Genomic DNA, 12,753 nt, shown 5'->3' on the forward strand with positions numbered 1-12,753 from the left:
GGGTAATAAAAAGGTAATTATATAGTAAGCAATCAGCCAGGACATCTTTCTGAAATAAAGGTCCAGGGCACATACATTACCAAATATATACATATATTTAAATTACATTTTCAAAATTTTATTATGAATGACATATCATCAGCCTTTTTAAGCTAACGGGAAAAATGTGTGTCCTGAACATCTATTGGGGGAAGATGGCAATCTTGTCTATGGTTACTACATAATTACCAATTAAATGTTTCACTGCCAGCATAATTATAATTTTTATAATAGTGATTTGTTGATAAAAAAATTTATTTAAATAAATTGGAAGCATTTATTTTGAAGTAGTTTCTCATCTTGAGGTATTGTTGCACTGAATGACATGAAGAATAATTTATTATAAAAACTTTATTAAGTATCCTTTCAAGAGACTAGTAACAATTTGTACATATTTTTCCAACATACGTCTAAGAATTGCACTAAATAAAAAATAAGATATTGTAACAAATACTGTTTCAACCCAATTACTCAGAATTAAAATATTATAAAAATAAAGCTATATAATAAATATAATAATATTTATATTACAGTATATTCCAAAATTATCACTTACTGACTAGACATTTCCTGAGACAGGTTGACATCCTCCAATCTGTTGCTTCATAAATGGAAATCCGAGAGTGTGCTTTGAACCAGACAGAGATATTCAATATAAATGCTATATCTAAACTATTACTTCTAATATAAAAAAGAATAAATGTATTTTTTAAATAAATTTAGAAGACATGAACATACGCTATCTGAATAAATGCAATTATATTGCATTCGTTTATATATCAGCCTTCATAACCATGAACAACACAACAGATACCTTAGGTACAAAATGATAATCGGTACTGTAGTAATTAAAATGGAATTAGATACACCCCACTCTCTCACAAAAGATTACGTTCGCTGAATCTTCTCAACTCCATGGGTTTTCATATGCCTACTAACATTTGCCTTTTGAGAAAATGTTTTCTTACATATTATACATGGATATGGTTTATCACCAGAATGAACTCTAGCATGAGTTTTCAATGAACTTTGCATTGTAAAAGCTTTCTTGCATATTGTACAAACATATCTTTTTTCACCCGAATGTACTACTAAATGCCTAGTGAGATCACCTCTGTCACTGAACGCTTTTTCACACGTTGCACATTGATACGGTTTCTCTCCTGTATGTGTTCGACAATGACGTTCTAGATCGTGCCTAGTGATGAACTTCTTTTTACACACAGGACATTCATATGGACGAGGGCGTTCCTCGGAGTGGATCCTGGCATGTTGACTCAAACAGTTCCTTTCATTAAACACAGCTTTACACAAAGAGCACTGATATATTTTCCGTTCTGCATGGGTTCTTTTATGGCGCTCTAAAATATGCCTTGTGCTGAATGACTTTTTACACACAACACATTCATGACCTTCTCCTTTATGTAACTTGAAATGCATTGACAAGCCATATTTGTATTTAAAAGATTTTCTGCACACTGAACAGTTATATGGTCTATCATTTGTATGGACTCCATTGTGTCTTTCCAAATCTGCCTTCCGAGTGAAACTCTGTTTGCACTTAGAACAATGATACGGTTTCACAGAACTGAGCAGTCTGTTATGTTTTCTCATGTTCGACTGTAAAGTAAAATTTTTAGAGCATATTGAGAAGGTAATATTAGATATATTTCAACTACTCAATAATAATGCTATTAATAATCAAGAAAAGTCGTCGAATGAAATCACCTGTGGAAATACGAAAATCAAATTTTCAACCTGTCAATTACAGAATTCACAAGTGAATGCATTTATATTTCCATAACAAGAACAACAACAACAATAATAATAATGCAAATCAAGATTTCAGGTATAACTCCCTGTAAAGTTGATTTGAATAATTTCGAGGGAAAAATTGTTCCAGGACCTTTGGTTTAACATACCAATGCTCTACCAACTGAGCTAACAGGGAACTCTACCCGACACCGATCCAATTTTTCCTCTATATCCACAGACCTCAAAGTGGGCTGACAACCGTCAAGCAACTAACTTCGAGTGCACACTAACTCTGTGTGACTTTTTTTTTTTTAGTAGGTTATTTTACGACGCTTTGTTAACATCTATGGTTATTTAGCGTCTGAATGAGATGAAGGTGATAATGCCGGTGAAATGAGTCCGGGGTGCAGCACCGAAAGTTACCCAGCATTTGCTCAAATTGGGTTGAGGGAAAACTCCGGAAAAAACCTCAACCAGGTAACTTGCCCCGACCGGGAATCGAACCCGGGCCACCTGGTTTCGCGGCCAGACGCGCTGACCGTTACTCCACAGGTGTGGACCCGTGTGACTTAAATTGTGGTTTTCTGTTAACGAACAGGGACGTGTATTATGCAAACCAAGATTTCAGGTATAACTCCCTGTAAAGTTGATTTGAATAATTTCGAGGGAAAAATTGTTTCGGGGCCAGGCATCGAACCCGGGACCTTTGCTTTAACGTACCAACGCTCTACCAACTGAGCTACCCGGGAACTCTACCCGACACCGATCCAATAATAATAATAATAATAATAATATAAAGAAAGTTATAATTTACTTTTACTGTTACATTTCTAAAAAATAAAGGAATCCTATTTTCTATATAAAATTGCAAGAACACAGACTACAATATTTTTCTACAACCACTGCACATAATTACATCATCATAGAGTACTGTGGCAACCCAGTATCAGGTTACGTTTGTTACAGAACCGATAGACTTACATATGCTGCTTCTGGAGGCGTAGCAATATTTTTACGAACACATTCAGCATTGGATTTATCCTATTCCAAGTTTACAATTCATAGAAACAGGTGTCATTCAGTATCCTCTAAAAATGACACACTTACTATTATATCTATGTAGAAAGTTCCAGTCCACACCTGTGGAATAACGGTTAGCGTGTCTGGCCGCGAAACCAGGTGGCCCAGCAAGTTACCTGGTTGAGGTTTTTTCCGGGGTTTTTCCTAAACCCAATATAAGCAAATGCTGAGTAACTATCAGTGCTGGACCCCAGACTTATTTCACCGGCATTGTATTAAGGGGTTGACTCGCGAGTCAAGAATTGCCGACCACTGCTCTACTGAGATGCAAGATGACAAATTGAAGAGTTCCAAGAAGACTGGTATAAACAATCAACCAATACTATGAATGAATGTGACCAAAATTAGCTATTCTTCACAGTGTTGGTTATTTCTCATAAGTTCATAATCAATTATGAAAATAGAAGTATTTACTTAAGGTTCAAACTGAATTACAGTCTTTATTTACATTCTATTTAATGTTTGCCGGGAAAGTAAGTATTTACCTGAAAATTATCACCTATTTTTTCACTGTTCTACAAGTAGCCTACTGCCTTAGAAAAGTACTAGCAAATAATTTTATTCACTTCGCCCAAGAGGTGGACTGTCAAAGAATAAACATTTTAGTATTATAATAATTTATATGATTTAAATCATTCTTTCTTATATTCTCTGTAAATGTGGTGATCAGACAGATTCTTTATAATGTACTCCACAAACTTATTGACTGCTCTATTACTTATTTAGGCGCTTTATCTCTCTTACATAATAAGTACTTATGCTATATAAAGATTTGTGTAAATTTAAAATATATCTGACCTTGAATATAGATTACATACTGTACTGTAAACTGTAATACGAAGCTAATCTCTCTGGAGGCGAACAGGAGCAGGTCCATGGACTACAAAAAAATAAATGAATGAACATTAAACTAAAGAAAATGTTTAAAAGTAATAATAATAATAATAATAATAATAATAATAATAATAATAATAATAATAATAATAGCAGCAAAAACTTAACAGTTCTAACCTACCTGGGGTATTTTCTGACATAATAATAATAATAATAATAATAATAATAATAATAATAATAATAATAATAATAATAGCTAAAACTTAACACTTGTAACCTATTTGGGGTATTTTCTGGCACCATACTTTTGTATCACATAGTAGACCTACTAGTAAATCCAGTCTTCATTGCAAGGTCTTAAGAACAGTATGGCAGTCTGACTGATAACAGAGTTCAGAATCTTGTGCATTGAAAGCCATGAAAATGTTCTAAAGCCTTCTCTAGGAGAGAAGTCATTTCACTTAATTACATGTTTTCCCACTTGGGACGTCTTATTAAATGGTCCAGGATATAACAATCTTTGTGAATAATTTGAAACAGTACTACCTGCGGTGAGACCAAAAGGCTGGATAAGTCTCGGTGGCTCATATGGTAAGCTTTTAAATGCAGTTGTTATTGTTATTTAAGAACTACTTCTTAATGCATGTCGTTAAAACATGTTAAGTTTCATTGTAATAATTATAGTTATTGTTAAAAATTTACCCAAGTTACAATGACATTGTTAAGATCTATATTATATCTAAATTATATTATTATTTGTTAAAACATATCGCCAAGTCAGCAATTTTTTTTAATATAACGATATTTCCAAAGTTAATGCATGATTATATTATCATTTATAATATTATAATTTTGTATTGCCTGTGACCATTAACATTTATCGAAAATCTATCCCACGACTCTGTGAAACTACAGTTTAACGTTACTCAGGAAATAAAAAAAAAACTTGCGGTTATAGGGCTCGAACTCACTTCCTTCTACAAAACACGCAGATACTACAGCCATCTAAACTACTGAGAAAAGACGGAAGGACTTGCTTCTCTCCAGAGTGTCAATCTCGTCATGAAGGTCTAAATTTCGATTTTACTGCAGGAACTTTATTTATAATACAGTATATTATCTACATCCTGCCTAGGACTCGCGTTACTGAATGCGTGCTGGTTCGAGTCCTCATGGGGGAAGAAATTTTCTCATGAGATTTCGGCCAGTGTAGATATTATCGTGCTAACCACACGATACCTCCATTCTGGTTGGATGATCGTCCACCTCTGCTTCGACATGTGGGCGTGAGGCCAGCAGCCGACTGGTCAGTCTAGGCCCTTCACGGGCTGTAGCGCCACGGATTATTATATATTATCTACAGTTTATAACACTAATATATACATTTTTTTTTTTTAGTTTTTCAAGTGAGTTTCGGAACGATTCAACATAAACCCAAATACAGTCAATTTAAATAACTCAACTATGTTTTATCTTGTGTATCTGTGCTCTGGGTCTCTGATTATGTGCGTTGTCTTGTATCTGAGACTTGAAATATTCCAGTGTCTCATTATTTTTGTGGGGAGACTACATACTTATTTTTAATAAGTGGTTTTAAGAATTTAACTTATTCTGTACCGGTATTACATAACTGACAGTAAAGGAGGGGACTGTCCAGCACTATTTACAGAAATACCTTAAGTTTACCTGCTACATCCCTTCCATCTCCAGGTCCTTAATAATCACGCGACTAGTGTAAAAACAAAGGCAAACAAAAATTACAAATTTATTAAAATGAGGGGTTTCAGTTGTACATTGTGCAATACAACATAATGTGAAGCCTGTTTTATCACTGGATTTTTCTACTGTATTCATTTGTAATTCTATATCTATGGAATGGTGTCCAAAAATTGTGCTTCTAAATATGAAGCTGTTTTATATTACAGTAATAGCCTATATAACACAGAAGTATTAAACTGGGATGAAAAATTAAAAACCTTCCTAGTAAGAATTAATGATGGACTTACGTGTATGCTCGAGTTGTTTTCAGATGCGAAAATCAACTTTCTGCAATCTTTCTGCAGATCATCTTGAGTTGATTGTGAAGACCATAATCTTCTGGTTCCATTAGGAGATGGATGTTCCGAACAAGGCCTGATACATTAAAATTTGTACAGATAAATAAAGATCATGAAAACAGTTTTGTCTGTGGAAGTGAATGTTCATTCATGCATCATTAGCAATTGTAATTGAAGTATGGCTCTGGAATATTATTATCCTACTAAATTACATAGTAAATGATTTTTCTTTGAAAGACACTGATAAACAAGGATGATTAGTAGGGCTCGGAAGTTGATGAAATATCATCTTTTTTCTGAGACATCACAGACAATGCAGGATGGTCTTGTCCCACAATTCACTTTGAGAGCAAGTGTTACCGGTAGTTCTGCAATATACACCTCTGAAAATTGTTTTTAAAATGTTTAACAGGTTATGAAATATATTTTCATTTGAAATATATTTCCAGTAATCTGTTAATCTCTAAATATTATGTTATTCCTTCATATATGATAAACAACTTTTATAATAAATAAATATATTTTTATTTTACAACGTGAGAATATCTCATAATTAAGAGAATTAGGAGATATTCCGGTAAAAAATTAAAAAAATGGAGCCTAGAGCCTATACATTATGCTACAAGATTGGCGTAAACAGTTTATTTCACATTAATAAAGAACCTTATAATTTTATAGAAAATAAAGAGACACATGATGGCCTATATGCTCAATGCCTGCCTAGGTGGAATAATTATTATTTTTAAATCTTCAAGGACTAATATAGCAGTGAGATAAACCATGTAGCATATTTTAAATTTGTTTAGAATGTTTATGTTTAATCCTATAAAGTCAGACCCTTACTCCATATTTTCTGTGCTGTCGAAGTGGATATAATGTTCATCAGTAAGACAGTCAACAATTTCTTCTTTCACAGCAACAAATTCAAATGTTTTTCCTGGTATCTGAAGTGAAGTTTCACATTGCAAATGAACTGTGTCTTCATTCTAAATAAAGAAAAATTCAACATTAAATCTTATGTCACATATTTTTAAAAAATCCATAAGTATGTTACAGATATTTCATTCCTGTAATGTATTCATCTTATAGGTGTAACAGAGTGTAAACTTGACCAGTGATAATTCCCTTAAATACAATAACAGCATTGCCTGAAGTTTTTATCTTCATTTTTAACAAAAATCATTCAGTACATAAGAGAAAAGGCCATTAATCGCATCGTCATACACATTTTTCCCTGCCTATGTGAATGTTCAGAAGAAGCACTTTGATATTTAACACTAATCTAAATTTTCTTAAATTTAGTTATTACTGTTTCTTATTCCCACATTACTGATTACCTCGTTTCTCTTTTTAAGTAATGTAACTTCTGAGTAATATAAATAAATTTAAAAATTCTGAAAAAAAATATATATATATGTCACAAGGTGACATTATGCATTTCTCAACAATTCAGTTCCTTCATCTTCACTATGGTGGATCAGTGCTAGTACACTGGACTTGTAAGTCAGGGGTTCCAGGTTTAAATCCCAGTTGATCCACCCTCAATTTATAACATATCTTGGGCAAGCTCATGGTCCAGAAAATGGAGGGTTTTTCTCTGGGTACTCTAGCTTCTCTGTGATATCACAAAAATTGAAGGCTGGACAGAAAAAACTGTAAATGCCAAAGAGAAAACCCCTAGAAAACAAGGATTTCTTGTGCAATTAGTAATGTTATATTATACATATTGCACTTCTATGGGAGAAGCTAGTTTCTAAATAAAATTACAATGGAACTTATTACCATTTCTTAGTAGAATAAACCAGGGACAAGGAATCCTTTTTGGAAAAATTTATTTAAAAAAATACTGAGTCTTTTGTATGTCCAGTCTTCAGTTCATCATCATCATCATCGTCATCATCATCATCATCATCATCATCATCATCATCCTTCATTATGGATGTAATGCAGACCCATCACCTGTAGTGAACTCTGGATAGTCCCTGACAAACTAAGTGGTCTATGCTTCTTGGCACTAGGAACATCTCTGAGCCATGCTCGTAGAGTCAGGATGAATAATTTTATGTTTAGGGTCCTGCCATTGCACAAAAATATCGAAAAGGAAAAAGTTCTTTATCATATTGTGAATTTTACTGCTTACCAGGTAATTTATTCTCTTGAACTACTATTCGAAAGAGAAACCTAAATGAAATCATTCAATAATGACTATAAATTACAAGTTCAACTTTTGTTTTCTGAATTACACACAAAAAGTATTCTTTACAATCCCAAAATACCTAACTTCATTTACCGGTACATATTTTAAGATTTCAGCAGATACAGACGTGGACAAATTATTAGACAAAATTATATATATGTGCAACAAAGCTGTATTTATCGGAAGAAATAATGAACAAAAATGTATTTTGCACAGAAATAATGAACAGAAAATAGAGTCTTGAGGTTACTAATATTTAGTGAACATTCCCTTATTCTTTATTAACACGTTGATTTTGTCAGGGATGCTGGAAACGAAAATTTGACATTTTCTTTGAATATCAGCATCATTTAGCCAGATATCAGACAGTGCTTAAATGAGTCCATGTTTTGTAGTAAGCCTCTTTTTGTTCACTTTCGTCTACAGTATAGGTCGCAGATTTTCAATTTTTTCATGTCCGGTCTTCTTGCAGGCCATGGGAGAACAGACTGTTGAATATCTTCTGCAGTATATAATTAAAACACCAGTAGTATTAACACAGAAAGATAAAATATACTTAACCATTGGAAAAATATACCAGAAGATGTAAACAATCACATTTATAACAACAGAGACTCTGTGAATTACACTGATAGTTGATATTACGAATTATATTATGTTTCCAAGAAAAAACGTTTTAATCTAATAATTTGTCCACGTCTGTATGGGGTAAATGTTTCACAAATTTATAATAAAATAGCTGTATGTACATTGTAACATTGTAACACTTCCTAATGTATTTCACTTCATGAAAATCCAAATTTAAATTTCAGGCATATATTAGGCCTATGTGGATAATGAGATCCAACAGCTAAAAGAACAAATGGGAGAGCAAAGGAAGAAGTGTATATTGCCACTTTATATAAGATTACGAACAAACCTCTACATTCTAAACTGTTCACATGAACTTCAAATGGTTCATTCATGTACAACAATTGCTTTACTCATAAGCAAATAGTTCTTTAACATTGGAGCTTCCAGTTTTTCCATAAGGTACGTGTTCATAGCTGAAATTTAAGATATTTCGTAACGAATATTATAAATAATTCTGCACATAATTAATATTTCGGAAATGCAGGGCCCTGGGTACCTACTGTGCAGTTCATTTATTTCTCTCTTCTTACGCCAGAAATAAAATTTTAAAAAGGTTAGATTAGATTTAAAGTTCATCGCATTTTGTGTGTAGGATTTCAAATAAAGGCTTATTATTCTTTCTACTAGAGCTAAGCTACTAAACTTGAGAAAATACTTCTTTGTACCATACATATTGTGTTCCTGTTAGGCTTAGTTAATTTTCATAAATGAAAGTATTGAATTTTACTTTCTGATTAGTTTTACATCTTATACCATTGTATGCTTGGCTTCTTTGGTGTTGTCGGAGATATCTTCTTCTTTTATTTCAGGGGAAACTGTTGCTTCTACGTTTCCTGTTCTTCTCTTTACAATATTCATCATTACTGCAAGTATTAAATCGTATTTTACTGAAACAAAAATGAAAATTGTTACTTATTATAATAGCCCTACTTCACACAGGGACATAAAAATGAACTTAATTAATTGATTAACTAGTGGACTTACTCGTGTTAATTATGTAAGATTTGTGCGGCTTACAGCTGTTTCAGTGCTTCACACACCATCCTCAGAGCCTACTCTCTGAGGCTCTGAGGATGGTGCGTGAAGCACCGAAACAGCTGTAAGCCGCACAAATCTTACATAATTAACACGAGTAAGTCCACTAGTTAATCAATTAATTATATTCAAGTGTTAAAAGTAGTGTACGCAAGATTCAAAATGGATTATCAAAAATGAACTATTCCACATATGTTTTATTGCATGACGCAATTCACCTCTTCTGATATCTGTTTGTGAAAGTTGTATGAAAAAACATCACAGGGTAGAAGAATCATTAATGATTTTTTTTAGTTCACCATAACAATATTTCGAGTGACAATAATTACAGTTTTGAATATGCTCAATATGGTCACATCCAATGATTGCTAAATTTTTTACGCTAAATGTAGGTTTCATTCTGCAGCGAATTGCATTAAATACAATATGAAAAAAAAAAAACAATCTCCTTATGAAATCGTTTTCGGAACATCGAATTTCTTACGTTAATGTAAATTATGTTAATTCAAAGTCACACAAAATTGGGGTTTGATTGCACTTTTTTCGTACATGCATATTTATGTCATGTATTTGCAATATTTGCAAGACACCAACCCCTTTGACTATGCCCATAGCTCATACACTAGACACATTTCCATGTGGCTACACTTGGGTTGGGTTCAATTCCCGTTTATATTGATTATCTGGTTGGGTTTTTTCAAATATTTTCTCTAACTGTAAGACGAATGTCAGGAAATTTCATGGCGAATCCTCGGCCTCAACTCGCCGAATGCCATCTCTCTATCACCTATTCCATCAACGTTAAATAACTAAGTAACCAAATAACACCAATCCCTTTTCTGTCAATCATAGTTTTTAGCATACGTATATTGGAAACAAATATATACGCATCTTCGAACTTACTTCAAAATCTCTATTATGTTTCAACTTGATAACTACCCTACACCAAAGCATCCACGACATTGGGGCAATTACAAAGTAACAGCAGTCATATTTCCTGGGCCTCTTGCTGTGAATAATTATCCTTCAATAATTTAAATGTCATTAAGCTTTGTTTTTTGAGCATCAAGCATCAAATTTACTTTTATAGTTTAAAAACGTATATAATTATGTCTCGTGACCTAACATTGTACGGAATGGAAATATAAAAATCGGAAATTTATCCTTTGAAGAGGTGGAAAATTTCAAACATCTTGGAGCAGCAGTAACAAATATAAATCACACTTGGGAGGATATTAAACGCTTTTGTCATCCAGTCTGCTCTCAAAAAAGCTGAAAGTCTGAATTTATAAAACAGTTATATTACCGGTTGTTCTGTTTGGTTGTGAAAATTGGATCCTCACTTTGAGAGAGGAACAGAGGTTACGGATGTTTGAGAATAAAAGTTGCTTAGGAAAATATTTGGGACTAAGAGGGGTGAAGTTACAGGAGAATGGAGAAAGTTGCAGAACGCAGAACTGCATGTATTGTATTCTTCACCTGACATAATTAGGAACATTAAATCCAGACGTTTGAGATGGCAGGGCATGTAGCACGTACGGCCGAATCCAGAAGTGCGCATAGAATGTTAGTTGGGAGGCCGAAGGGAAAAATGCCTTTGGGGAGGCCGAGACGTAGATGGGAGGATAATATTAAATGGATTTGAAGGAGGTGGAATGTAATTAATCTTGCTCAGGATAGGGACCGATGGCGGGCTTATGTGAGGGCGGCAATGAAACTCCGGGTTCCTTAAAAGCCATAAGTAAGTAAGTTTAAAAGCAGTCTTGCTGGTCCATAATTTAATCAATAAAAAATAAATTTCCAACAATATTACCTGTCATTAGAGTTGCGGCCTTGTAGAATACGGTCCATTGGTTTTGGTAGAATACGAAAAATCAGGTATTGTGCGGTAAATATACCGGTACGCTAATCGCAGAATTGGTAGTTGTTATTTAGTCAACTGCCCGAATTGATCAGAAAAGGAACTTGAATGCATGTATAGGAATCGAAATATTTGTCTTTAAGTATTACAAAATCATATAACACCCAACTAAATGTCTATATAGGATATCCAAATAGGGCTGTAAGCTGGTTGTGAGTTTTATAAATTGGTGTGAATGGTAATTTGAGAGTGTTTGTAATATATCAAATAGGTATTTAGTTAGAATTTGTTTTACTTCTCTTCAACAATCAGTGATATTTTGCTGTTAAAAATTAGTGATCCCTTATTATAAATATATATTTTTTCCCTAGAATATGATGTTCCTGGAACTTGTACTGATCCAGAAGTTAACTTACTTGAGTGATCGCATATTAAGAGTTTCTATAGGAAAAAGCATATTATAGCTTAAATTATATGACTCAATCTTCAAATTCATTCAACTTGAAATGAAATGCCAACATTAAAGATTTACATTGTTAGAAGTTACGCTTTGGGTAGTCACACAAGTTTTCCATTATACAATTTTCGTTGTTAGAGTGGGTTTTGCTTTATTTTCAATATGAGATGTATAATTTGATTTAATGTTCAAATTAACTTCATTATAATTTTGAATTTATTGTCCAGGTGATTTATTTACATTTTTAAAATAAAAGCTTAAAAGCTTAAGTGTCCACTGCATTGTTGTAGGCCTAATAGATACGCAATATTTGCATTTGCCTTATTTCTTGTTAATAGTATTTGTATCGTATATTTCCCACATTTCAGGCATAGGACACATTCTGACAACTTTACTTAAACACTGAGATGTCCCGCCTACAGAAACCCTTTATATATGTGCACTCACTTGAACTTCTGGATTTTACGAGTGACAGTATTAGACTCGTTAAGAAAAAAAAAATATCCATGCTCAGGACAAAAATCGAACACGTGATCTCATGATTTACAGTCATGAATGCTGACCGCTATACTACGAAGCCGTATGTAACAAAGTCTGTTTAATATATTGTATTTTTTAAGTGCATTGACAAATAACATCGCCTGCTGTTTATGCAACTAGCACAGCCTTGGTGTATCTAACGTTGCATTGTGTTCTACGAATGCTACTGGGGGAACTACCATATTCTACACTGACATTTCATATTCTGCAGTAGTCAATCGAAGCTTTAGGCCTACAACTCTACCTTTCATGCATGTGTAAAATA

General features: G+C 33.3%; 1 protein-coding gene across 2 annotated transcripts in view; it reads right to left on the reverse strand.

Annotated features, from left to right (window-relative positions):
* Window positions 1–12,753, reverse strand: part of LOC138707559 (zinc finger protein 501-like) — a 15,387-nt gene continuing 2,634 nt past the window's right edge. The window contains exons 2-5 of one of the 2 annotated variants that reach the window (XM_069837124.1): window positions 9,349–9,482; window positions 6,609–6,751; window positions 5,715–5,841; window positions 1–1,659 (exon numbers count right to left, since the gene is read on the reverse strand). In XM_069837124.1, coding sequence (XP_069693225.1) covers window positions 928–1,659; window positions 5,715–5,841; window positions 6,609–6,751; window positions 9,349–9,456 — 1,110 coding nt within the window. In that variant the 5' untranslated portion in view covers window positions 9,457–9,482 and the 3' untranslated portion in view covers window positions 1–927. The remainder of the gene's footprint in view (window positions 1,660–5,714; window positions 5,842–6,608; window positions 6,752–9,348; window positions 9,483–12,753) is intronic. The other variant, XM_069837123.1, reaches the window with a different exon arrangement.

The sequence above is a fragment of the Periplaneta americana genome, chromosome 10 (assembly GCF_040183065.1).
Source record: "Periplaneta americana isolate PAMFEO1 chromosome 10, P.americana_PAMFEO1_priV1, whole genome shotgun sequence".
NCBI classification, from domain to species: Eukaryota; Metazoa; Arthropoda; class Insecta; order Blattodea; family Blattidae; genus Periplaneta; species Periplaneta americana.